This window comes from Aspergillus ruber, assembly GCF_000600275.1.
Source record: "Aspergillus ruber CBS 135680 unplaced genomic scaffold scaffold00006, whole genome shotgun sequence".
NCBI classification, from domain to species: domain Eukaryota; kingdom Fungi; phylum Ascomycota; class Eurotiomycetes; order Eurotiales; family Aspergillaceae; genus Aspergillus; species Aspergillus ruber.
The window spans coordinates 864118-890850 of NW_024467302.1; the positions used below are offsets into that span (position 1 = coordinate 864118).

Here is a 26733-nt window from a genome sequence, read left to right on the forward strand (position 1 = left end):
TTGTTTTGGAGGATTATCGCAAACCCGTACCTCCAAGGGAAAGGGAACCCGTTTCTGCAGTTTCCAGGTTGCCGCTACGACGGGGGCGCCGAAGCCAAGACAAATTACACTCAAGGGACGACAATGTTATTTCGTCGGACAACGGCCCTAAGGACGCTGAACCTGCGGTCTCAGCTCCGGAGCCAGTCAGACAGGAGCGCCGGAAACAAAGCCAGTCGAACAGAACGAACGACGGCCCCTTGAAGGACAATGACAAATCGAACTACTCGCTCCCCGCACGCCCCAAGCCCAAGGAGCCCAACGAGGACTATCCACAACCGACACGGGCTCCTGGCGGTGACACCCCCCACTTCAGTGACCGTAGCCAACCCACATTTCAGCAGCAACAGCAGCGCCCTCAGAAATCCGAGAAGACCACGCGACAGGGACCCAAAGAACCGTCATCTGTTGTTGTTGTCACACCCCGTGAGTCACCTAGCGAAGAATACTGGGGAAAGGATGAACGGAATGTCGCTCCGGAGGGAGTTCGCAAAGCCGGAGGCCCCAAAGACACTGCTTCGGCACCGCGGCCGTTGATTTGGAACGAGCCGCGAAGTGATGATGGGCCAGCTCCGGCAGTCAAGGATGATGCCGTTGAGAAAAATTCTCGACCCGGGGACTCTGAGGAAACGCCTTTGGATGAATTCGTGCTTGCGCCAAACGGCGAGGAACGCCGGCGTAGAGATGAACCTGATTCGAATAAAGACAATGCGCCGGAGAGTGGCCGGGGAGCCAGGGGCGAGGAAGATATTAACGTGCAAAGGTACAGATTTTCCCGTCAGCAGAGAGAGGAAAAACGCCAGAGAGAAGAAAGACGACGCCAGGAAGTTGAAGGAATTGCGAATCCTAATGGTCAAACTAGAGAGGAGTATGAGAAGGTATAACCCTTTTTTCTTTGTGATTTACCTTGATTTACGTGTGATTTACGATTTACGGTTATATGTATCATGCTTGTCAATTTACGTTTACGTTGTTCGTATGCTTTTGATTAGAGTCAATATGCTAAAGCAAGTTCGCTTCTTTCGTGTATAGGACCGCAAGAATGCCGAAGAGCATGAACCTGCGCGTTCCGTCGAGACGCCAGTAAAGGTAGATGATGGCAAAGATAACACGGAAGACTTGAGACTTCCGTTCCCCCTAAGCGTGCCTGACTCCCGACTCAGGAGCCGTTCAATATCCCCTCCTGGTTCGACGAAGGCCATGGTTGATGTGGGCCCGAAATCTCGAAGCAGGCCTACCTCGCCCGAATCGAACCGACAGCGACAGTCGCTTCGTGCCACTGATGGTGACCGATCACGGCGACTCTCCATGCTTCAAGATTCACCCACAGCTATTCCACTACAATTCCGTCATCCGCCCTCGATATCGCCTACAGGCCACCGCTCGCCATCTGTTGGTTCTCCCGAGCCGCCTGCTCCATCACTCAGCTCCCCACCTGAGAGACGTGCTCGGCGAAGATCAATGGAATTTGTGAACTCGCGCGAGATCATGCCGTTATTCCTTGTCGAGCAGAATGGGCAGCACCAGCACCCTATCGAGGGGCAACTTCCATCATTGCCGTCGAGTAAGAGTTCGTCAAGGACTTCATCGCCAGTAAAGAATCCAGGGCCGGATGAAAAAGACTGGGAAGTGGTTGAGCCGATTCAAGATGGGAATGTTGAAGAGGAGTCGAAGCCTGAGTCTTCCACCGTCATTCCTTCTCAGGAGCCCGCTTCGAGCCAAGAGGAGCAACCTAAGTCTGAGCCGTCTACCGTGATTCCTCAAGAAATCGCTGCTAGCCAAGCGGAGCAATCCAAGGCTGATCTATCGACCTCTGCTCAAGACTCCGATGAGCTGGAAAAAGAGGGAGAGGGGAATATCTGCAGGGAGTTGGAAGCCGGAGAACCAATCGACGAGCCACTCCCGCCCCTCCCGTCCAGCCATGGCTCCCTTAACGCATCGGTAGAGGACTTGAGTGTTGTTCCCGATGTGCAAAGCTGGAAGGTGCTTGACCTGACCCACGATATGCACCCTAAGGAGGAAGCCAAGCCTGATCTCACGACTCGTTCTGAGGAACGTCGTGGCGAGGAAGATTATGCGAAGGAGATCGAGAAGCCGGAGACTCAAGAACCAATTGATGAACCACTTCCATCACTCCCGTCGAGCCATAGTTCATTAAACTCTCCGGCAAGGAACCTGGAAACTGATCCAAATGAGAAAAACTGGAAGGCATTTAACTTAACCCAGGATGTCCACCCTAAAGAGGAGGTCAAGCCTGGTCCGTCTCCAGAACCCAGTGGTGAGGAGGAGCTGAAGGAGAAGGATAAAGATGAAAGGGACATTCAAAAGGTTGAAGCCCAGGCACCAATTGATGAGCAGTTTCCAACTCTCCCGCCGAGCAATGGTTCACTCAATACATCGGTAGAAGATCTGAGCGCTGTCCCTGATGAGCAAACCCGGGACCCAGCCGACTTAACCGGAGATACCCCGTTTGAGGAGCAGCTGAAGCCTGAGCCTTCGATCTCGACACCTGCACTCCAGTCCGAGGATCGATCCAAGCCAAGTTCTCCGATCATAAACCCTTCTTGTGAACCCACTGACGGTGACAAGACGGAGGAAGAAAGCGGAGCAAAGGACATAAGTGAAAAAGCATTGACCCAAGAGCCAGTCAATGTGCCACTTTCACCACTCCCCTTAAACAAAGGCTCATCGTTGAACGCGTCGGTTGAGAACCTCGTCCCAGGTGAGGAAGACTGGAATCCGATAGATCTGACACAAGCGGTTCATGAGGAGCAGCCTGAGTTTGGTCTCTCTTTCAGGGAACCCGTTGATGATGATGGGGAAAAGGAGAATGAAAAGGCAAAGGCCCCGGAGCCAATTGACGGACAACTTCCAACCCTCCCAAGTAACGGCTCATCTCTCAACGCGTCGGTAGAGTACTTGCGTGCTGTTCCTGGTGAGGACAGCTGGGACATGGTAGACCAACCTGATGTCCCAACCTCGATTCCTTCTCAGGAGCCCGTCCGAGACCCAGATTCTCAGCCTGAAGAAAAACCCAAATCTGAGCTCTCAATTACATTCCCCTTCCAAGAACCTGCCATGCATCAAGAGACCCAGCCAGAGGATCATCAACAATTTGGTCAGATCTCGTCTCAGGAAACTGTTCCGAACCAGGATCCTCAGCCAGAAAACAGACCCAAGTCTGAGCTCACAATAAAATTCCCTTCCCAGGAGCCTGCTTTGAATCAAGAGGCTCAACCAGAGAAGCAGTCTGAACGTGGTCTTTCAATGACGCCTCATTATCTGGAGCCCATTCTAGAAGAGGCTGAGGACGAAGTGCAGCCTAACCCGTCAACTACAATCCCTTCTCAACCCGCTCTGAACCAAGATGCTCAAGTTAAGGTCGAGCCCCGGCCTGACTCATCGATCACGATTTCCCAGGAACCCAGTGATGATGACTTGGAGAAGGAAAAAGAAAAGGACAAGGAGATAGAGAAAGCCCTCCCAGATGCTCAGCAAGAACCGCCCATCGAAGAAACAGCCTACAAGGATCCCACTTCGCCTGAAATAGGAGAGAAAGATACAAGCGGCTGGAAAATGGTAGAACCGATTCAAAATGCTCTGCCTGAGGAGCAGGCTGAGCCGGATTTCTCCAGTACAGCTCCTTCTCAGCAACCAGCCCGGAGACAAGACGCCCAGCTTGATCGACCGCGTGGTCTCTCCGCCACACCTTTTCAAGAAGCGGCTGGCAAGGAAGAATTGAAGGAAAAGGGAAAGGAGAAAGCGACGGATTTCTCAGACGCTCAGCAGGAACAACCTACCAGAGAGACAGTCGAGAAAGATATCCCTCCGCCCTACGAGAGTCATGAGGAAGACGAGGCAGTAAACCCTCACCAAGAAGTCCGGCCTGAGCCCCAGCGAAAGCCTAGTCTCTCCATTGCCATTCCTTCCCAAGATTCCGAAGACGAGCTGGAGGAGAAGTACGCAAAAGCAAGAGAAAAGGATACGGACTTCCATGAGTTCGACACCATCGACGAAGAATGGACCGCGTCCGAGATAATGAGGGAGAGAGAAAGACATAAGCACGAATTCGACATCCACTCTCCCGCTGAACTTCTTTGGGATCCTCACAAGTACTTCATCACGCCTCGGCCTTTTGGAGGGACGGGATCTCGTTCGTTCGGTGGAAGTCTAGCGCCCAGGTCCTATGAGCCGCCAAAGATCCAAGACGATGACATTGACATCTCTGACCCGGATGAGGATATCTCTCCTCCCAAGTCGGGGCCTTCTGGTCTGCCAGAAAAGGAAATTTCTGCGCCAGAGTCGGCGGAAATGACAGCATCAATTCGGGAAGAGAAGTCGGAGAACTCTGAGGACATGGGCATTGCGGGCACTCGTGATGAAGAAGAGCAACCGAAGAAGACTATCCCAGAAACTCGGCATGCTCACGTTGGGGAGGACAAAGCGATCGTACCTGACATCGAGCTTACGCCACCGATAAAGGATGCAATCGTTCCTACGGTTCCAGTTACGGCACCCAAGGAAGAGGAGCAGACATCATCAACTCCTGACTTCGGTGGCGTCGCTGATGCAACTGTTGCTGCGGCAGTAAATGCAAGAGAGAGTCATCCCACCCTAGAGGCTCAGTCCGATGCCAAGGAGGATGAGCCGGCTGTCCCTGAGGGGGGAGTTGCGAGAGATCTACCTGTGGAGCCAAAGGGTGACCTGAACTCCGAGATACCACCAGCGGAGGAGTCTACTGCTACGACTGAGCTCGATTTTCTGGACGCAAGCCAGCAGTCGGAGGATGGGCAAGAGCCTTACCGCACTTTGTCCCCTATAATGGAAGAACCAGACCTGGAATCCGAAAGGTCGCAAAGCGTGGATATAGCGCATGATGAGCAGACCCCTACTCAAGAAAGTGAGGAGATGGAATCGGCAGCACCTACTGCTGAAGACAAGTTTGTATCACGGGAACCGCTTGACAAACAATACCCTGTACCCGAGGTAGAACCGGCGGCCACCGCGCCAGAAACTGAACGTGGCCCAGGTGTCATCACCGAAAACGTGCAGAATACTGGTGAAGCGAGCCAGGAGGCCCAGCCAAGCGATGAGGCCCAGAGTGTTACGACGGAGACCGCGACTTCTCGAGACGGGTACGCCGAGTCAACCCAGGACTCCGGTACTGATTTCTGGGACGCCGTTGAAAAGCATGAGGAGGGAGAGGGAAGCATTGCTTCGTCACTCGACCGTCCAATTGATACATCGGAACCACCCACTCCACGCGAATGGAGGACTGAAGCATCTTTCGAACCGGAAGTGCCTGCTCAAGATGTTCATGTTAGCCCCGCCGAAGAGTTTTCGAGATCTACTCCTGTCGAGGAAGAAAGGCAGGATGCTCGTACGAAGCCGGAGGACCAGCTCCTCGAGAAGACAGGAAACAACACACAAGCTCCGATTGAAGCCCAGGACGCAATTTCCCGGTCTGGGACTGCCTGCGACGAGCTGCAGCGACAAATCGAGCCTGCAGTTGCTGACAGCGAGCAAGTACCAGGTAAATTGCCCGAGAAGGCCGAGCAACTCATCGCAAATGAACCCGAGGGTCTCGTGAAATCTGCATTGGAAGTAAACCCGGAGGCGGCCGCGGATATCGAAACGCTTGCAAATGCGGCTGAAAAGTTCCCTCAAGCAAAATCAAAGGAGGAGTACGAAAAGGATCGCAAGTTCTTTTCTTCCTTAGAGCCCCTGACAGAGACAGAAGCCGAACACTTCCAATCGGTTGATGCTGCGGCGGGGGCGGGGACGTTTGAAACAAGCGGTGAAGTCCCAGCTACTGATGCACGCCATCAGAGCCCCGAACCTGCGGGTGCTCGAGACGTTGAACTGGTGGTACCCGCAGCAAGCGAGAGCGAATTAATTGCGCCTGTGGAGAAATTGGAGTCCAATATTGCCGCACATGGACCGTTATCGCTTAAAGCTGAACAGACACCTGCGTCTGCACTATCGGAACCGGGAACCACACCGGAAGACAAACAAGAGATGGAGGATAGCGGGGAAAGAAGCAAACATGGGTTTCCCTCGGCCACCCTCGATAATGCTGCGTCTATCGAACTACCACCATCCCGCCACGCAGAAATCGCAGAAGTGGACGTCCCCACTGCCACATCTGACATATTACCATCCTCTGTCACACCAACCGAGGAACCAAACCAGAAACAATTGATTGAAAGAGAGATGCCTCGTTCTATCGCAGACAGTGAGAGCCTTGCCGATGTAGTGACGGCGGCCCAAGAGGGAAAAGAGAAAAAGGAGAGAAGAAAGGAGCATCACGCTGCATCGCTAGATGAATCTGTCCCGGCGACTCCGCAAGATGAAACTGCTTCGATAGACGAAATTTTTCCTGTTAAGGCACCTTCGGTCGAGGAAGATAATGACATTGCCCATGAGCCGACCGAAGTCATTCCAGAACAGCCTAGAGATGACGTCCCGCCCGCAGATATCGAGCATACACAAACTCCCGAGACAAGCGTTGAACAAAACCCACCCAAAAGCGATGCACCAATTTATCCGGAAGCTACTAGTGTGCAGGGGCCTATTGCGGAAGCCGAACCCATCCAAGAAAAGGCCCAAGACGAAAGTGCACCTACAGTGGAAACCTCTGGTACAACTGGTGAGCCAACCGTAACAGAGCCGAAGCTTACTCAGGAAGAGCGCGATATCACTGCCAGCATGGAGCCGGTTTCGACAAGCTCGGGTTACGTTGAGGAAGCACCGAAGGAAGATCCGGCGGTGAATACCGATGTCACCGCTTCTGCCCAGAATCCAACTGTGATTGAACCGAGCTCTGCAAAGGATGTGCCCCAAGACGACGCGGTGCATGTTCAAGACCAAACTGAGAGCGCCGCGACTGTTACTGAGAATTTCCAGGAGCTTCCAAGTCTCGAAAAGAACAATGAAGAGGCACCAGTCACTGAACCGCCAAGTCGCACGAACTCGAAAAAGAACAAGAAAAAGCACCGTCGCTCGGCCTCGTCAGAAGTTAAGCAGCCTACTCCTGCTGAAGACGTGACAGACACCCCTTCTATTGACGTATCTTCCGAAGCACCTGCCGCCTCGCAAGCAACTGAAGAGAAGCCTGTCGAAAGTCCAGTGACTGAGACCCAAAAGGGGCTCCACCCTACTATGTCCAAGAAACAAGCTAAGAGGGAGCGAAAGAAGCGCAGGTCAATGGGCCAATCACCTGATGAGCTTCCTGTAGAGTCCGCGCAGCCCACTGCCGTGCACGAAGCGCCCGCTCAAGTGCTGCAACAGCAGGCCCCGGCGCAAAAGGATGACGAGTCTATTGCACAAGAAGTTCAGCATATCAAAGAAAAGGAGGAGGCAAAGTCTGATCTTAAAGCTCGGCCATTTGAGTCAAAAGAAGCAGGATTACTCAGTCCTACATCTGAAGCAGCTCAAGTGAAGGAACCTGAAGGATCCACACTACACCCTGCAGGTGCTGAGGACACCAGCTCCTTGCCAGGAGATGCAAAGAATAAAGTCAGACACCACAGAAGACGCCGGTCCAGAATCCTAGAGCAGCTCGCCGAAGCCGAAGCCGAGCGAGAGCGAGCAAAACAAGCTTCAACCAAAGAAAATCCCACGGGAACGTTGCCTGTGACCGAGTCCAAGCCTACTGCACCTGTTGAGGATTCCGGTAATTACCAACCCCACGATGTGGAAAATGCCACCGCTAACAATCTGAGAAAAAGACCTGTGGACTGATTCTTTGATTTCCTCGCAGATAGAACAAGGACGAGAAGCCCCTTTCGCTTTCCCTTCCTCGGAACAGGTTGATGACAACCAGGTAGCACCTGCTCTGAACGAAGAGCCTCTTGCCCAGCAATCACTAGAGGAACCTCAAGCTTCCGCTAGACCTACAGAGGTGAACAAGGACATGGAATCTCAGGCAGGTCACGACAGTCAAGTCGAGCAATGCACTCAAGAATTGGCGCCCACTCCATCAGGCCAGGAGCGTGAACTTGTTCCTGAGGCGGCACCCGTCATGGAAGAGAAGACGAAAGAATTCACGCCTGTAAATCAAGAAATCGCGGAGCTTCCCTCTATTCAGACAGAGAAAATTGAACGCTCTCTGGATATTATTGGGCCCATCCCTGCGAATGAACCGGTTGCAACTGCTGATGCTGGTGAAATTTTGGAGAAGCCAGCTCTGGATGTTGCGCCAAGTCAGAACCACGAGCAATCATCCAGCAACCAGGAGGAGTCATCGAGCCCTCAGGAAACTGTCTTGCCATACGACTCTCCGACGGCTGAGTCAAGAGAAGAATCTGGCCCTGCCACTCCAAGCCGCAAGAGGTCGAGGAAGGAAAAGAAACGAGCGAGAAAGCGGGCCAAAGAAAACCACGAGGGCTTTGCTTCACCGGAAGGGATTCTCTCAGAATCCACAACCGCACTTATTGAACAGCCACCTCTGGTGAGTGAGCAAATTCAGGGTACAGAACTACCCCAGGGTGAGGAACAAAAGGTTTTCGCGAAGAAACAGATGGAAGAGCCAAGGACCAAGGTCGAGCATCCAGGTGCGACAGGCGAAAAGGCTGGCCAAGAGACTGTTGAGCAACCACTCCGAAGGGAGTTTAAAGAATCAGTCGAAGGGCGACCTACTGCTCAGCTATTGGAGAATGAACAGCCATCTACGCAAGAAAAGAAAAAGGGGGCACAGAATAAGGAACAAGTAAAAATGCAGGGTCCGGGGAGTAATGATAATGATGTCGAGACTATCAACGAACCTAAGACAGAAAAGACCTCCAATTTTGCCCCCGAGTCCAGCACGACACCTCGTCTGTTGGATAGAGTGGCCAGCATCATCTCTGACAGGAAACGGGGAGCATTTCGACTACCTTCCAAGAACCAGTCGGTAAAAGATAGGGTCGAGGATGAGACCACGGAACCCGAAGTGAGTCGCGGATTCGAAAACGAACACGCGGCCTGGGTCTCGGAGGCACCTATCACTTCACAGGACTACCAGAGAGAGCGACTGTCCTCTGCTGAGCCATTTGAGGACGAACCGTCGTTCCAGCTGTCTACGACAACTAATCCTGAAACGACGATTACGGATGTCGCTATTGATGTCGAGGTTGACGAGTTCTACAAAGTTTCTATTCTGCCAGACGAGATGATGAGCGGATCTTCGGCGATTGAGATTGATCCGAGTTTAGGGGATAGCACTGAAAGTGCAGAACAGAGTCCCGATAGCGAGAGGTCTGCACATGCTTCCCCATCTTCGGACGAGCAGTCATCCACTGTTGTCAATTCGTCATCAACACAGGAAGATACTAGCCGGGGGGTCAGCCCATCGCGCGACTTGCGACAAAGTCCAGCAGAGGCACTGTCATCGCGGTCACTGTCACCGTCACCTCCATTACCAGAACCACGCGATCGAGTGGAGAGAACCGACAGAGTACGAACCATGGATCGAAACGGGAAGCCCCTACTGGAGATAAAGCCTGTAGAGTCGCTGCGACCACGAACCCCAAGGTCAACATCTCCGATCCGGAAATACACAGGCAATGCATGGGCGCAGCAGGCAACTGAGAGGTATGGTGAAGAGCCGGTTGTCAAACCTCCTGTTCGACAGAACAGCCTACCGGCCGCGCGAAGGCCACAAACACCAGAGCGCAAGCCGATCCTGCGACCCAGCAGTATGAGCAACTTCCATGGTGTCCCAATTATGCAACAAATTCCTCATAGTCCGGATGTTCCGCGATCGCTGCGTCGCAAGAGCAAAACGACTCGCGACATGGGCGGTGATTTGCGGGCGGCCAGTCGGGCATTGCAGGAGGAAAATGGGTCCCAGCCACCGCCCACCGACATTAACATCGAACGTATCGCCTCGTCGTCCTCTTACGATCCCGTCACCGACAAGGGCAAGCGACCGATACGCGGCATGACGGACGTATATGTATGTGATTTATTTTCTTTTCTTATTTTCTGTTCTATTTTTGAAAAATCGCTAATTTATATCAACCGTGTAGGAGGCTTGGGGCGAAACTCCCAGTTCCCCACGGTCGCCCAGCCGTCCACCTAGCGTCCGACATCGCCGGAGTATGCAACATCTCCAACAACTCGAATCTCGCTTAGATCAATTGATTTCGGAGAATCGACTGCTTTCCGCCGAGCGTGAGGCTGCCGAAGACAAACTCAAAAAGACCACTCTCGCCCGTCGCAAGAGTGATCAGGCTCTTAACTCACAAAATACCGATTTGCGGGATAGATCAGAGGAAGTCGAAGAATTGAGGAAATCCGTGGACTGGTTTCAGAAGGAAGTCAATCGGTTGAATGAAGAAAATGAAGGATTGACGGAGACGAACGCCAACCTCACCGCTGCCCACGAACGAGAACATCAGGAACTCCAGGAATCATCGGCCCGCAAAATTGAGGAACTCAGAACGCGATACCGACAAGCGACTGCTGATACACGAGACCTTATACGACGAGAATTGGACGTGCACTTGGCGCAAAAGAACGCAGAATTACGCCGTCTAAGTGAAGAACTCCAGGAGGAACAGGAGAAGGTACAGCAATTACAACAAAAGCTCGCAACATCAGAAGTTTTGATCCACCGTAATGATCAATTCTTCAGAGCAGCCTGCCATAATTTGTATGCTCGTGTGCAGCATTGGGTGAAACGTTTCTCCAAACATTCCGACCATCGCAACTGCCGGACATTCCACGATATGCAAAAAGACAAGAAACTGGTCGCCCGGTTCGACATTGACAAACTGACTGGCCGATTCGACAACGCCATCCTCGATGGATCCGACGTGGAGTATTACCTGGCCGACCGGGTCGGTCGTCGGGATGTGTTCATTTCCGTAGTGATGACAATGATGTGGAAATTCATCTTTGCGCCGTACATGTTCGGCATGGACAGCGAAAAGCAACAGAAGCTGAGCGGTCTTGAGGAACAACTCACCGAGGCTGGGAAGCTTACTGCCGTCCGTCGCTGGCGGGCTACTACCTTATCTCTGCTGTCCAAGAGCCCTTCATTTGCCGAACAGCGTGAAATTGAGATGGAAGCCGTCACGCGCGAAATCTATGATACCCTTGAAAGTGTCTGTCCACCGCCGGAAGACAGAACAAAAAAGCTTCGCGAGGACCTGCACGGCGTGCTGCAAATCGCAGTCAATCTGTCCATAGAGATGCGCACTCAACTGGCTGAATACTACATTGTTCGTCCTCTCCTGGCCGAGTTTGGCGCCAATGGAGTTGTAACGCGACGCGTCCACTTCAATGAAGCATTGATGAACGAACGCAGTGCTCTCGACTCCGGGGCAGGTGAAGGTTCTGTGCGCTTATTCTTATTCCCGCTCGTGGTGAAGGAACACGATGACAGCGAAGAGGAGGATGACACACACAATGACAAGAAAGAGGACAAGGGTCCAGTGGTTATCTATCCTGCACAGGTGCTTGTTAATCGACCGAAGGAGGTTGTTGAACAATCGAGCAAGTCTCTGGACCGAAAATCATCGGTGCAGAGTAGTGTTCCTTCGTTGAGAATGGACAACACGTGAGGCGCCACGCTCAGAACGAAGCACTGTCTTCATGTGAGGCTCTACTAATTTTCTTGCTGTTTTCAATTTTTCTCGCTCTTGCATAATCATGGATGGGATAGATCGGATGATCTAGGAAAGCGATCCTCGAATCTGGAATATTAAAGGTGTTCTTTTGGCTTTACGATGATGACGATGGTTATGATATTTCCTTTTTGTTTTTACGTTTTTCCTTTGTTATTCTGGGCAATGTGTCTTCTCTCTTCTCAGTGGAAAGGGGCCATTGACTTTAATCCATATGTAGTAGATATTTTTGATGTGTGATGATTGATGACCCTACATTAATTCAGAAATACCAGCTTCTAGTGTTATTGTTCTGCTCTAGTCCCTGCTGTAGTTACTGTATTCTGTAGTTGTGTGGTTGTAGTAAACGTAGTGTAGATGATATCACCTGACTGGTTACACTTCTCCAACTGTTCGTCTCTTCCGTTTCCCAAGCCACCGTCTCAGAGTATCCAAGACAGCATCCAACGTCTTCTGATATTCATTCTACATTGTCCTAGTTGTCCCGAGTGTCTATCTTTTCCCTCCCTATTTAATGGAGTTGGATTCTTGCATTCCTCGCCTCATGCATGGTGTCTTGCCACTATCGTCATTCTCCAACGGCGATTGCAACTCAACTCTTCTTCCCTAATGTTGCATCACTAACCACGGGAATTTGTATTGTTGGTCATGTTGAGAGAGTACTTTTGCCTACTCCTTCAGCCTGTTGCGACGACTGCGTGATCCTTGGTGACTGTTGTCATATTCCTTGCTTTACCCGTCTTATCTCTGCAGGATTATTGGACAAGCTGCACGAGCTTGATCTGCTTGGCCTCGATCGATAGGAGAATAAGGGACAACACGAGCCCTGAACCAACAATAGTTAAGCGATAAATCGAAACAATCCAATCAACAATGACGCCTACCCCTGAAAACAAGAACAAGCGGTCCACCGACGTTGTAGCTTCTTCGCCTGCACGCCGCAATCCAGGTCACCCACCAGTAACACGTCCCTCGGAGTCAGCGCAAGAGACCCGCTCCAACAGCAAATCCGGGGCTGCTAGCAGCATGCCCATGCCCAAGCCAGCAAAGCGCAAGAAAAACCGCAATAATCGCAAGCGTCGTCACCGCCGTCAGTCGTTTCTAACTGCTGAGGAATCGGAATCCCAATCCCAGCAGTTTGAGTCCGCGACCGCTCCTGCTGCAGATTCGGTGGCGAAAGCCCAATCAGCAGCGAACGATCAGTCAAAGTCTAGAGCGCGTCTGCCGTTTTATGGACTGGGGAGAGATTTGAGTGATACTAGTTTGGAGAGTGAGGCTTTGTTGGATCATCGGTATGGTTTTTATTTCTTATATTTATTTTTATTTTTATCATGCTTTAACTTTTCTTGGTTTTGTTTCCTTTATTTTTGTTTTTGAGTTCATTCAATGCTAACCACTGGGTATTTTGATAGACATCAACCCATGATGCGTCCACGCAGGGAAAGCCGTCTTGCTCAATCCTTCAAACCCGGTTCCGTTACAGCGGCTCTTCGTCCTGATACAGCTCGTGCAAACCTCTCTAGGAGTTCTCGCGTTGATAATGACAGTGATGCTTCGGATATAGACGATCGGACGCCATTGATGCGGCCTTCCTCCGGCCAGACTTCCAATGTGCCTCGATATGGGACGGACACATATTCAAGCCAGCTCTCGGCCCGGAAACGGCAGCCGTCAGTGCAAACTACTTCATCCCGGGCCTCTTGTCGCGCTCCCCGGAGTCCTACAATTAACGATCGCGATTATGACATCAACAACCCTCCTTCGATGCCCACCTCACCGAAGACGGGTCCAGAAATGGGATATGATGATGCGGTTGTAACCGGTGCTGATTTTGACTTCTTGCTGGCGAAGTCAATTGACAATCGGGTAGAGGCGGGGCCGCGCGACATGGTGATTGATATGGATGGTTCGCATGGACCTCCCAACAATTCGGCCCCGTCATCCTCACCATCCCCTCGTCGTCGCCCATCGCAGGATGCGCTCCGGCGGCGCCGGACAGTGACTTTGCCAGTCGAGGAGGACGTTTGCTTCCCGACGGATGTACACTCGGAGGCCGAGGATGAACATCGGACGGCCCGAAATGGTGAGCGTCGGCGGAGAAGGCATCGAGAATGGCCAGATCTGTCTATTCTTGAGGAATGGATGCGTGAGGAAAAGGAGGACCGCCATGGAGACTTCCGTTCGAAGAAAATTAGTGAACCGATGCTTATTGAAGGGCGCTTGCGACCCCAATATCAAGCATGGCGACGTGAGGAGGATGATGCCCCATATCGATTTACTTATTTTAATGAGGAATATCAGAGCACACTCCATGCTCAGAGTATATCCGAACTCATCCAGCCGGGAGGAAGTTTACGTGAGCTGTTTATTCCGGAACCTCCAATCCTGGAGGACTCGTCGGACGATGAAGATACGGATTCTGATGGCGGACAAGCCCATCATTACTATAACAACAACAATGCCTCTTTCAATGGAACCAACCCGACTTTTTCGAATCCCTTTGCGAACCACAATGGCGGTGAAGTCGAAAATCACGGCAATAGCGTTGTATCAGATCCAAACCGTGATAGCTCAAAGCAACGCACTTCTACTCTCGGTGAGGTTGTTTCAGAGGCACGTAATCAGTCAGTTGAGCCACCAACTGTACGGTCCCAAACTCCCTCCAAACCGAAGAAATATGGCCCCCGACCGACCTTCTGGCTTGATATACTTTGTCCTACGGATGCTGAGATGAGAGTGATTGCGAAGGCGTTTGGAATTCACGCTTTGACAGCAGAGGATATCATGATGCAGGAGGCTCGTGAGAAGGTCGAGTTGTTCCGGAACTACTACTTCATCAATTACCGCACATTTGAGCAGGATCCGAACAGTGAGACCTATTTGGAGCCGGTTAATATGTACGTGGTCGTTTTTCGCGAAGGTGTGCTTTCCTTCCACTTTTCGCAAACGCCTCATCCAGCCAATGTTCGGCGCCGCATCCGCCAATTGGTGGACTACCTCATTCTCAGCTCCGACTGGATCTCCTACGCCTTGATCGATGATATAACTGATGTGTTTGGGCCGTTGATTCAAGCTATTGAAGATGAGGTCGATGAGATTGACGAAGTGATTATGCGCATGCATTCTGAAACTGAACGAGACGCAAGCACCAACAAAGATAGTTTGGCCAGCAACACGGTTTCGAACCCTCCAGCTCCGGGAGAGATGCTGCGACGTGTGGGTGAATGCCGCAAGAAGGTTATGGGGATGTACCGCCTGCTTAGCAACAAGGCAGATGTTGTTAAGGGGTTTGCGAAGCGGTGCAATGAGCACTGGGAAGTTGCGCCTAAGTCAGAAATTGGCCTCTATTTGGGTGATATTCAGGACCACATCATGACTATGACCAGTAGTCTGACGTATTACGAGACGTACGTCCCTATACTTCTAACATCTTGGATGACTGTCTACTGACTCCATTTGAACAGCCTCCTGTCCCGAGCACACTCGAATTACCTTGCTCAGATCAATATTTTGATGAACGAACGACAAGAACGCACTGCGGATGTGCTTGGCAAGCTAACCGTGCTGGGAACTATCGTTCTACCGTTGAACATCATCGGTAGTTTGTGGGGCATGAACGTCAAGGTTCCCGGACAGGATGTGGAAAACCTGGATTGGTTCTATTCGAGTATGTCTTTCTTTTACATTTACATTGAAATCAAGCTAACTAGTTGCAGTCACGGCCGCACTGCTTCTCTTCGCCATTGCCGCGTTCTACATTGCAAAACGCGTGTACAATATTGTATAGATGGCACGATAACTATACCCACCCGGTTAACGAAGGCCATGATGACGAACGATACCCTTGGTCTATTCGAATGTTATGAGCTGGAGATAATAATGAATTTGTATAGGATATGGTTTGCTTGATGATTTACACGTTGGATGTTGGTGTTGCTTTTATACTAGTTTGTGTTTATGTTTTGTTTGTGTTTGGTGGTTATTAGGTGGAGATTCTTTTGTTTGTACAACTAGTCAGGGCTCATTGTCTGTTGGTATATATATACGATACTTGCTATAATGAATTTTCATTACTGTATTCTTTACTGCGTTCCTGGGATAAGTCTGGAACCCCGGATGAGGTCATCATGAGCCGATCGTAATTCCATGACGGAATGTAACATACAGCACCACACAATTGGCTGTGTAATTTTGCCTCCCAGCGTCACATCTCGTCACGGCCTAGCCTGGTCGTTTTCGTCCCCATTATTCCTTCTTCCTTCCTTTTCCTCTATTATTCTCTTTCTCGACATTTCTTCCTTTTCTATACTCTCTATACTCTCTATACTCTCTATACACTCCATCCAATACTTCTCTACTCAGTATAGTCTCTCCATCCAACCGACCAACCGCCGTTCTCCTTCCCTCCCCGTTCGCCCCGATCCGTGACCATTTCTGCGTCCCTGCCCTGACGTGGACTACTATCATTGGCCTCTTAACTAGTCTACTGTCCAGTCCCGTTGCTTCCTGCGCTTCCTAGTCTTCCACCGCGTCCTCCGGATAGCCCTGCGATTCGACCCCGATCCTGTCTCCATCCTTGCTTCGGACAACTGCTTATCGACCGACGGCCGCGATTACTCCGGAGAACTATACGCGATTGATCTTCTTTACATCCATCGTGCAGAGAAGAGTTGGGAATCAACCAAGACAGAATATTGCTATTGTCAAAGCGGATCCATCGCCCGGCTACTTAAGTGGGACGCGCCTTGGTTCTAGACGTTCCCGCCGGTCCGTGGGCAGTATAGAGAATACTTTGCGGTGACATACATACGGCCACTGTACTGTACGTTGAGCTATGGATGCAGCCACGTTCTTGTCTGGGTTATGATTGATTTGGGTTTATGAACGGATCCTGTGAAGTGAAAAAGCAACACAACTCGTCCAACCTATTGTCCTCCGTCACCAGGCACGATTCTCTGCTTCCTTGCCTCCGTTGGGTTTAAATTTTGTGTTCATCAGCATGTGTTCTGCGTCTATTCGTCCTCTGGCCTTATAGTCTGCGTAACGTGTTGTGTGTGACGAGAGATCAGCTTTCCAACTCAGGCTTGCTCTCTATTCCTTTCACTCGCACTATTCTTGCCCTTTTTTCCGGCTCTTTTCCATTGGGGACCTGCGGGTCTTATTTTTTTTTTTTTTTTTTTTTTTTTTTTTTTTTTTTTTTTTTTTTTTTTTGTGTGGTAAACACTTGTCACTGGTTTCCTCTCGGGTCTTCTGACTTGTCTCCGTTGTGTCAGCAAATATTGGCTTGACAGTGACCATGGTGGAGCCCGAGAGGTCGCCTTACCGCAACGGTACTGTGTCTGGTCGATCCAGACTGCCCAAGGAAGAGGATGAGGCTGCTGCAGGAGACATGATGGAAATTCCAGAGTCGACCGCCATTAAATCACAGGCCAAGTCCCCTCTCCTATCCCAGATACCTAAAATCTCTTCCGCTACCACGACTCCCGGTGTTTCCGCTCCGCCCTCGACGGATACCTCGACTTTTTCGTCTCGCGAATCTTCCCCCGTTCGTACATCGCTCCGTGCTGGCACGTCGAACTCCATATCGCAGTTACCGCCTTCCTCACTGCGGAAGAATAGCCAGGACCGAAGCCCGCCCAGATCCACCCCCGGTCAGAATCCTACGTCCTCTACGGTACAACAAACTTCATCACAGGCCGGTAACCCCCCCGTCCTTAGTCTTCCTTCGGGTACCGAGTCATCCACCAATGCTTCCAGTCCTGATAAGCCCAACATGCCAGCATGGGCCACGTCGCACAGGCCAGACCAGGAGTCGACCCAGCCTAATACTTCGAGCAAACGGTCCTCAATATCACCCCCCGATGATCCTGCCGCCAAAGGGGACCGCACCATGCCTCGAACCGTGAACAGGGGTCTCAATGGGTCGAGCCCCGCCCTAGAAACCGTGCAAGAAATGACCAGTGACCACTCATCCCCGTCAAACGGTACTATCCTCAACCAGCATTTAACGGAAGAACCGCGTTTGCAAAAGATTGACGAGGATGCGACTCCAAAGGCCAATAAACAAGGTGCAGAAAGTGGTAGTGAAAGTGGTGGCAACAAAAGTTCGGAACCAATGGATGAAAAACGCCGCAAATCTTCGACTGGTGCGAAGAGAACAGGCACTATCATTCCGAAGAGATCAACCACATCTTTGAGCGGAAATGGCGCACGCGGGAAACCTACTGATGGATCTGTACGGAATATGATTGTTGAAACGGAAACAGTCAGCTCCATACCCCAGGTTTCACTGAGTGCAGCCACTGGGGATCGGGGTCATACCGGTCGTGTCGATCCCGGCACGCTTCGCGTGCAACCCAGTACCGAAACTATTCGTCCGAAGAAAGAAAAAAAGAAGGCACGCAAGCCAGCTCCGCTACCCAGTGGTGCGGCATCCTCAAAGGCCGATATCTTCGAGGCCAAGGTGGCAAGTGCGGTTGATGAAGCGGACGTGTCTGATTCTGACGAAACATTTGTCTACGAGTCTAACCCGCCCGATCCTTATCCTGTCCGACAGTCACGATACCACTCTCGAACACCGAGCGCCACCTCTATGGCCAGCCAAGCCGATCAGTTTGGCAATCGGGCACGTCCAACATTGCCATCTGCCAATCACAGCGTTACTGGTAAACGCAGTATGAAGTTCACGAATAATACCTATAGTAACAGTTTGGATGGAGACGCTGGCGATGAAGGATCCAGCAATGCAAGGCATGATGGCCCTGCTTCACACACGCGCCACCATCACATCGGACGGTATGGACGCAACAATTTGTACCCATCCATCTTTGATAGTGACTCGCCGTTCCCCCAGTCACACTCATATATTAAGTCGCCCCGACACTTTGTTGGGAGCGGGTATCGGCAGGCAAGACAACCCGGATCTCGTGGAGTGCCAAATTATCGCACCATGGGCCATTCCAAAAAAGCTGGTGACATGTATGGCTACGACTATGATGCAGAGGGGGCAGATGATGAGCGCACGCCGCTGGTTGGCTCACCGCGCGTGCCACGAAGTCGTCACGGCGGTCGACGGCCTAACAGTGCTAGCGTGCGTCAGATGGAATACATGCACCGACGACGTGGTTACATGTCACGATATGGACTCTGTACCGCGGTTTTCCTATTGCTCTTTCTGGTTATTGGAGGCGCTACTTCGTTCATCGTTGCCATCACCAAACCACTACGGGAAGTTCATGTCGCTGCCATTCAAAATGTGCTGGCTTCCGAACAGGAACTTATGTTGGATCTCAACGTGCAGGCTACCAATCCCAACCTGTTTCCAGTGGTTGTCGACGATATGGACGTTAATATCTTCGCCAAGAGTCGATTTGTCGGGACCGATAAACTCTGGCGTGAACATGGCTCTGAGCTTGATGACTTTCCTCGTGTTGAACCTAGGAATTCGGACGACTCATCAAACCAGCTGGTGCACATTAATGATGGGATCGACCACGGTACTGATCCCATTCCTAATGATCCTGTTGGAGATCCGCAGACGATGCTTCTCGGTCGTGTATTCCGCTTCGATTCCTCTCTTGCTTTTGAGCCCTCACCATGGAACTACGTGGCGTCATCTTCTAAAGGACAAATCCGCCTTCCGCGTCCCGGAAACAAGACAGAAGAAGGTGGTACCGAACGGTGGGAGCGGGTTCTACAGCACCCGTTTGACTTGATCGTCCGCGGTGTTATCAAATATCAACTACCTTTGAGTTCAAGATTTCTCTCCGCGTCGGTCAGCTCTAGTGTCAAGGTGACCCCAGATAAAGGCGACAATAATGGTGGTGACCACAATGGTGATGGTGACCCCGAGCATGAGCCTGAGCATCCCCCGAGCAACGACACGGTCAGGATTACTTCACCCCGGAGACCTCGATATGCGCTTTTGGTGCGAAGAGACACGATTAATATAATGGAACGACCCTTTATGGCTTGATTGATACGATAGCGACAACTTTGATGCCTTTTTCTTTCTCTTCCCTGTATACCCTTATTGTACTGACTCGTCTAACATTTGATTCATTCCTCTTTTTTTTTTTTTTTTTTTTTCTTTCCTTGGTTCTGGCAATTAGGCGAAGAGGCTATGCTAGTAACCTTTGTCTACCATTTTTAACTACTTCTACCTTTTCTTCTGTATATTCATGAAGCCTGGCGTTGTGATCTTTCGCTACAATGGAGTTTAGAAGCCTCCTTGTCTTACGGAGTACTATGTCTTACTATGATATCCCATACAGTCTGGTCGGTCATTGAGAACTTTTATTCTTTTTGTTCAATATTGTTGCTTTCTTTATTATGGTATTGAATATGTGGTACAAAAGTATCGAAGGCTGGATATTTATGTATGCATTAGGATAGCATTATTTTTTTTTGTAGGAGAGTATTGATGTCTTCGATATCCATGTCTAAGATGACGACCATCAAAAAGATGTTGCCCTATTCCTTAGCAATCACAGGTGAAATCTCGGAGTTTCGATCAAACGAGCAAAAAGATACAGCTTGGGAGTGTTAATGCGATCTAGCCTACTGGATTAGGTAGGATGTACCCCTGGTAGGTCTGAAGAGACCTATCTACATGAAGTTCATGACTCCACCCTGTAATACTTAAGTTCCTCCAACGATACATACATACCTCGCCAGCTTCTTGAATTACAGACACCCACACAATGTCGTCCGTCAACCACCCCCAAATCCTCAGCCTCTCCTCCCACATGACCTCATCCCAAATCTGGCCCTACGCATTCACCCCGTCTCTTCGCTTTCAACTACCTTGAACACAACTATCCCCGCACAAGAACAATAACAGACACTAACCTAATCGTCCGCAAATTCAACAAAAATCATGCCGTCCTCACACGCGTCATCGACTACGCCCGCAACGGTGGCCCCCTAATCCTCACCGGTTTCTTCATCTCCACTATCGAAATCAACTTTTCCGACGATTTCTTCAATAGCACCTGCAACTTCCCCTAGAAGGACGGGGGCTACAACCGTGCTGAATTCGGATTTTTTCCGTCCTCCGCTATGCCGCCGGGGACTATGCGAACTTCTTTGCCGGGTCCCTATAGCATGAAGGCGTTGCATGTGAAGGGGACAATGGAGAAGATGTTTGTACCGCTTGCAGGTGCAACGACAAGGGGGAAAGGTTATCGACAGAGGATGGATGAGATTTAGACGGTGGTTTGTTGGGGGAGGGGTGGATGGGTTGTTTATGTTGGGAATGCGAATTGGGGTCTGCTAAGGTCATCTCAGCTCTGTGTGGTGTTTGAATGCTGTAAAGGAGGAATGACTGTTCTGCGTTTGTTCATGGTTCTGGGACTACGAAGTATTAGGGATTTCATTCCGCGCAGGTATGTCTGCGAAGCGAGGGTCTTATGTCCTCCTGCTGGACAACGAGGGACTACGTTAAAGCTGGGCTTTGATGACAGATTTCGATACACATTTTCCGTTAGCATGTACTTCATACAACAGATTGGAATCAATCTTTTCAGTCTGCTTCAGAGAAGCGATGAAAGGACAAAGGCCTGCATGTAATCTGGGAAGATTTTGGCGTAATGCTGGTCCAGAGACCAGCTATTAAGGTCTTTCAATGGTGCTGATGATCATCTGGAAAGACACTTCCCAGGTCAACTCGTATGGTACTTTATATTCCGTCATAAGAGGTGCGTTTTCATGTTCATCATTAAATGGCCAGCAACTGCTGTTCAATGAATGTACTTCCAAGAATTCAGATGGTTGTTGAACAAAACTTCGTTTCAGTCGCAAAATGTTGCTATACTATCCACGATAACGAACACTATTATTTCAGCTTTTGCCCTTAAACCAGGACATAATCCCTATGATACCCTGAACCAAGTGGTTCAAAAAAAAAAAAAAGTCAGAGGGTGTATAGTGTCTGAAGGCACTCTGCTCATCTCATGTGGCCATTAGCAGAGATGGTCCTATTTGTATACTGGGCCTGTCTGCCTTGACCTCCAGTGTGAGGTACATGAGCACCTCTTCCAGCAGCACATTTCAACATACACCTTCACCAGCCATAATTCTTTTTCGGCGTATGTGTCATTCGCGACTAGGTCTTGAGTACCACAAGTCTGGGGATCCCGTATCAACTACAAGACCCCCCACCCTGTCCCTAGAGATAGAGAAACCAATGGCTCTCTAAAACAGCAGAGTGTGAGATCTGACGACTCTGAATCCGGCCTGTATGGCTTCTGATGTCTTTGTCGCGTCAATTTAGACTATAGCGCGCTTAGGGCAGTATGTCCATCGATCCGTGGAAGAAGCCGGCTGAAAGCGGTAGTGAAAGCCGCCCAATACCTTATAAATGATAAATAGCTGTGAACAGTCAATTTTATCGATTGTCTTCTCTTCGACACTTTAACTCACCAGTGAAGTTTATATCTTGCGTCCGTAACCGGCATGATTTATTATTGAGATACATTCACTAACTGCGTGTTTTCCACCAATATGTCTCAGATCTCATCTCCCGCTCCACCCACTCACGTTGGCATTGTCCATCCCCCTAGCAGAGGAAAAAAGCAATCCCAACCGCAAAATCGTTTGACAGGTCTGGAGTTCCCTCATCTTCAACGTGAAATGAAAGTTGAACTCGTGGCATGTGCCAATTAACGCTCCGGATAGTTCCAATTGGAAATGGTTTTGCATTTGATCTTGACTTGAGTTGTCGGTCAGTTTCATTCTCATGGCTGGCTTGGTTATCGTAGGCTTGTTTGGCTTAGGGATTTAACCTGTTATCGTCTAGAGAACAATGGAGCTATTGGGGATAGGATATTACGAAAGTTGCTAATCTGGATAGCTGTGGTATTATTGATGATGTATGAAGAAAACGATGGAGGTGATAAAAGAGGCAATGCTTCTGGAGCAGTGAAGTTGAAGGCAAATCATTCATTACTATTCGGACAAGGCATTCACAGGGTTCTCCATTGGGAATACCCTGTTCTTTTCCCCAGGCATACGGACAATGTACTACAGGACCATATAAATCGCAACAATCAATTCATAAAAGGAAGTACATCATCATCATCATCATGTGGGCATAATCATCAAGTCTCATCACGGCATATCAAATCATCGTAAGGTGAATAACTTGCATCGTAAATCTAAAGCACAAAACAAATCTAAGCAAACATTCTGTCAATCAAGTCCTGCATTGAATTCCCGAGTGGTGGTTCACGTTCACCCTCCGTCAGAAGTCGACCTTGTGAGTCGAATCGATCGGGAAGGTCAATTATCGAATCAGAGTCGGAACTTGGGGGGGATCGAGATTTGTCATTATCATTGAAAGGGGGAGGAGAATGACTGCGTGAAAAGCGATGGGAATGATGACGGGAGTCATCAGTCGAATCACTGTCATCCGCTTCATAACCAGGTTCCGGATGACGGCCTGAATCCGAACCAAGGTCAAAAGCTACTGATTTATGCTGCAGAGACTGGCTTCGAGGATGGGACTCCTGCCGTCGCGGCGTCTCGGGAGGAGTGTAGACACTCTTTAAGCCTGAATGCTCTACAGTCAGCGACACTACCTTAAACGTCGGCCGTCCATGGACCCACCATTGGACGCATATCGGGCTTTGTGGGGATGATAGTTTCGTGTTGTACTCACATGCTCTGGCCTCCGCGGAGGAGCGGCATAGGGACCTGGTCCTGGAGGAGGGGGGTAGGAACCTGGTCCTGGAGGAGGGGGATACTGGCGTGGAGGCGCACCATGTGGGGGCGGGCCGGCGTAATCAGCAGGAGGGTATGGCCGTGGGTCTGCTCCATATTGAGGGCCAGGGCCTGGAGGTGGCGGGTAGTAATTGGGGTTGGGGTGGTACTGGTTGTCGATCGGCTTGGGGACAGGCGGAGAAGGCGGGTAGGGCATGTAGTTCTGAGGCCCGTCATACGGGTCATGAGATGCATAAGGATCATCATGAACCTCATCTTCAAAGCGGAGTCGTTCTCTATCCACGTCTGGATCCTTGAGAGCTATAGAGTGGGATGCTGTCAGCTTTATCCTAGTGCAGTTATTTTGGTACTCAGCACTCACCAGGACGCGGCCTTGACCTGCTTCGGCTAGGCTCCGAGTCGGAGTAGCTTTCGTCACTGTATCTGCCGCCCCGGCTGCGGCTGCGGCTGTAACTACGGTTTCTTGGAGGACTGGGGCTAAACCCGGCAGCATCACGTGCGACAGGGTCCGAGGCATCAGAGTAATAGCCCGGAGAAGGTGTACGACGACCATAATAATCGGCCGGTGGGATGCTGCCATGAACAGGGTGGTCGCCGTACTCGATCAAATTAGCCGAATCCCTCGAGGGGTCGGGGTACACGTCTGATGGGGACCTGTCACGGGATGACGACCTCCGTCGTTCCCTGTGCTTGGACCTGTCCCGCTTATCCTTATTCTTCTCATAGATCCCAGTAGCAGCGGCGGTACCCAGGCCACCCGCCACAATGGGGAGTGCTTTACGCACTTTACTGCGGGAGCGGGAGCGATCACCCTTCCGAGAACGCGAGTGACTGCGATGCCTGTCTATGAGACCAGCAGCCGCAGCACCCGCCAGGCCGGCACCTGCCATGTGCTTGCGTTTCTGGGACTCACTGCGATGGTGGTCATCACTCTCACTTGGCGCGCGCGAGCGAGATGAGCGACGGTGGCGTGAGCGGCTGCGACGGTCATCTTTTGAGTTGTTGTTCTTGTTTGCCAAAGCCACACCAGCAGCAAGGGCAGCAGCACCAATTCCCAGGCCGGCAAGGGTCTTGGTGCGAGAGCGAGAACGGGCATGGCTGCGACTGCCGTGCGAACGACTATGACGGTGGTGGTGATGGCTGCGACGATGGCGATGGTGGTGACTGTGATGAGATCTTCGAGAGCTCCGATCATCGTCATCGCGAACACGAGAGCGAGAGCGGTGCCGACTTCTACTCCGGTAGTAGTCTTTGGCCCGCGAGCCGGCTTCTACGGCGACGGCACCTAGGGCACCAGCGCCGACGTCTCGACCGACCCGACCAGCACCATCCGACACATCATCCCCGTGTCTCTTGCTTCGGTGACGAAGCATTTCTGCCGCAGCGACGCCGACAACAGCGCCTTCGGCCATATGACGCCTGTGATTCGGGTGCTCATCACGTTCACGAGACGAAGCACGAGACGTAGCACGGCTATAGTCACTGTAGTCCCGATCATCACGACGGCGGGGTCGCTGAGACAAGGAGTCGTCAGGCCTGAGCTCGTGACGAGCACGACGGTCATCGTCATACTCGCGAACACGGCGGTAATAATAGTATCCAGGATCCCGATCATGTTCAGGTCGTGGGGCAACATCGTAACCGGAAGTACGTGGACTGGCGTAAACTGGACCTCGAGATTCATGGATTATTATTGGCTGACCTTCGCAAATGATAATGGGAGCAGGGGGATAGTAGTCCGATGAGGGGAGGCTGTCTTCAAACCGGGTATAGCGATAGTACTCACGTTCGTAGGGATCATCATGTCGCAGGTCACCGTAAATGCGCGGATCTAACTCATCTTCCATTCCAGAGCGCTCGTCCCAATCACGGGGTCGTCGAACAACCAGGTTGCGATCCTCCTCTGGTGGAATGACGTAACGCTTGACCGAGTAGGAGGAGGAACGAGGCTCATCCCAATCGCGATAAGGATCACGATAAACAGTGCCGTGTGATGACATGGTGTAGGATCAATAGACGATGTCTAGAGAAGTGGAAGAGAAGAGAAGAAGAAAAGGAAGGGAAAAAAAAAGATGGCAGAAAGAGGAGAACAGGGAAGAAACGGCTCGGAGGGGTTGGTGGGGTAAGAGGGCTGGCTGAACTGTCGATCACAGCAAGCACTGAAAAGGAACAGGTGTACAGAGTGCAGAATAACAGACGCAATAAACGAGAATTGTATGTGAATAACGAGCCAGGGTAGTTTGTCCTCGTAGGACAGAAGAGGTGTTGGTAGACTCGGTTGTATCAAAGTAGTGCACGTTGACGCAATTGGAGACGCAATTAAGACACTCAAGTAGACGAGTTTTAGTTGTATCTGAGGAGAGAATGACACAAATAAGCTGAAAAGAAAAATACAAAGATAGAAAGGATGAGGGATGAAGAGGAAAAATAAGAGAAGAGGTCGAGAGACGAAGAAGAACAAAGAACTCAGCCACGTGAGAAAGACTCGTGATGACCTCACTGGCAAGTCAATTGATTCCCTCAACTTCCGTTGACAAACGCCACAAACGCCCGAGACGCCTGGATTATCGCTGGTGATAGGGCAGATGCTAGGTTTCCACTGTGTTCTCGCCCACTGTGGCGATTCAGGTTTTATGCCGGATCCTCGCCGGAAGGCTGAGTTGCCCGGCGCCCGGTGGTAGTACTTTTGCTGAGGTCATAACGTTTTACTACGGGCTAGATTTGATAACAGTTGATGTTGATGTCGATGTTGATATCTAGATATTGAAAACACTGGAACGTGGGGATTTTATCCATGGTTGATTTTGTGCCCTGCGGATAAAGACCGGATGCGATCCATGGCACGGCAACTCCTTTTCACCACTCCATACTCCGGAGTACATGTACTCTATTTTCGATGGATGCATCATTGACAACTCTGGAATATGCAGGACCAATTTCTCTACCGCGTGGTATTCAAGAATATCTTGCAGAGCATAATTATCTGTCACTGTCATTGACACAACAACACAACAGGTGTTCACTAACACTTTGTCTTCATTTTTCTCGATATTTCGAGTCACAACAACGTCACAGCGAACTACTGCCCTTGACCTGTTCGCTGGGCTATGCCGTCATGAAAACCCTTACTCACCACTGTGCAGGTTCTGTTGGTTATGATTGGATGTTCATATACGGAATCTCATTCGCTCGCTTATTACTTGTTATGATTGGTTATCTGGTTAACGCTCGCGTCTCATCTGCTTCACTACGTACTCTGGACTCTTCAAGATGCTTGAGTAATACTCAATGATCTTGGTTTGTTCAATCTGTATCCATCTGAAAGATCATACTCCCGAGGCAACGGACGCTTCTGGTGGTG

General features: G+C 50.6%; 5 protein-coding genes across 5 annotated transcripts; 4 read left to right on the plus strand and 1 right to left on the minus strand.

Annotated features, from left to right (window-relative positions):
- Positions 1-1081: 1081 nt before the first annotated feature.
- On the plus strand, positions 1082-8016 carry EURHEDRAFT_331484 (uncharacterized protein). The gene is made up of 2 exons (XM_040778367.1): positions 1082-7714; positions 7802-8016. The coding sequence occupies exons 1-2, from the start codon at positions 1240-1242 to the stop codon at positions 7852-7854; spliced, it is 6528 nt and encodes a 2175-aa protein (XP_040641047.1). The 5' UTR covers positions 1082-1239; the 3' UTR covers positions 7855-8016.
- Positions 8017-10121: 2105 nt separating this feature from the next.
- On the plus strand, positions 10122-11588 carry EURHEDRAFT_451266 (uncharacterized protein; the record flags this gene model as incomplete). Its single annotated transcript, XM_040783936.1, has 1 exon — positions 10122-11588. One exon carries the CDS (start codon positions 10122-10124, stop codon positions 11586-11588), a length of 1467 nt encoding a protein of 488 aa, XP_040641048.1.
- Positions 11589-12071: 483 nt separating this feature from the next.
- Positions 12072-15728, plus strand: EURHEDRAFT_410425 (magnesium transporter CorA family protein). The gene is made up of 4 exons (XM_040781349.1): positions 12072-12943; positions 13064-15058; positions 15116-15318; positions 15368-15728. The coding sequence occupies exons 1-4, from the start codon at positions 12525-12527 to the stop codon at positions 15436-15438; spliced, it is 2688 nt and encodes an 895-aa protein (XP_040641049.1). The 5' UTR covers positions 12072-12524; the 3' UTR covers positions 15439-15728.
- Positions 15729-22825: 7097 nt separating this feature from the next.
- Positions 22826-25372, minus strand: EURHEDRAFT_513919 (uncharacterized protein; the record flags this gene model as incomplete). Its single annotated transcript, XM_040786221.1, has 3 exons — positions 22826-23202; positions 23259-23672; positions 23734-25372. The coding sequence occupies 3 exons, from the start codon at positions 25370-25372 to the stop codon at positions 22826-22828; spliced, it is 2430 nt and encodes an 809-aa protein (XP_040641050.1).
- Positions 25373-26007: 635 nt separating this feature from the next.
- On the plus strand, positions 26008-26707 carry EURHEDRAFT_410428 (uncharacterized protein). Its single transcript, XM_040781350.1, has one exon. It carries the CDS (start codon positions 26269-26271, stop codon positions 26662-26664), a length of 396 nt encoding a protein of 131 aa, XP_040641051.1. The 5' UTR covers positions 26008-26268; the 3' UTR covers positions 26665-26707.
- Positions 26708-26733: the final 26 nt, after the last annotated feature.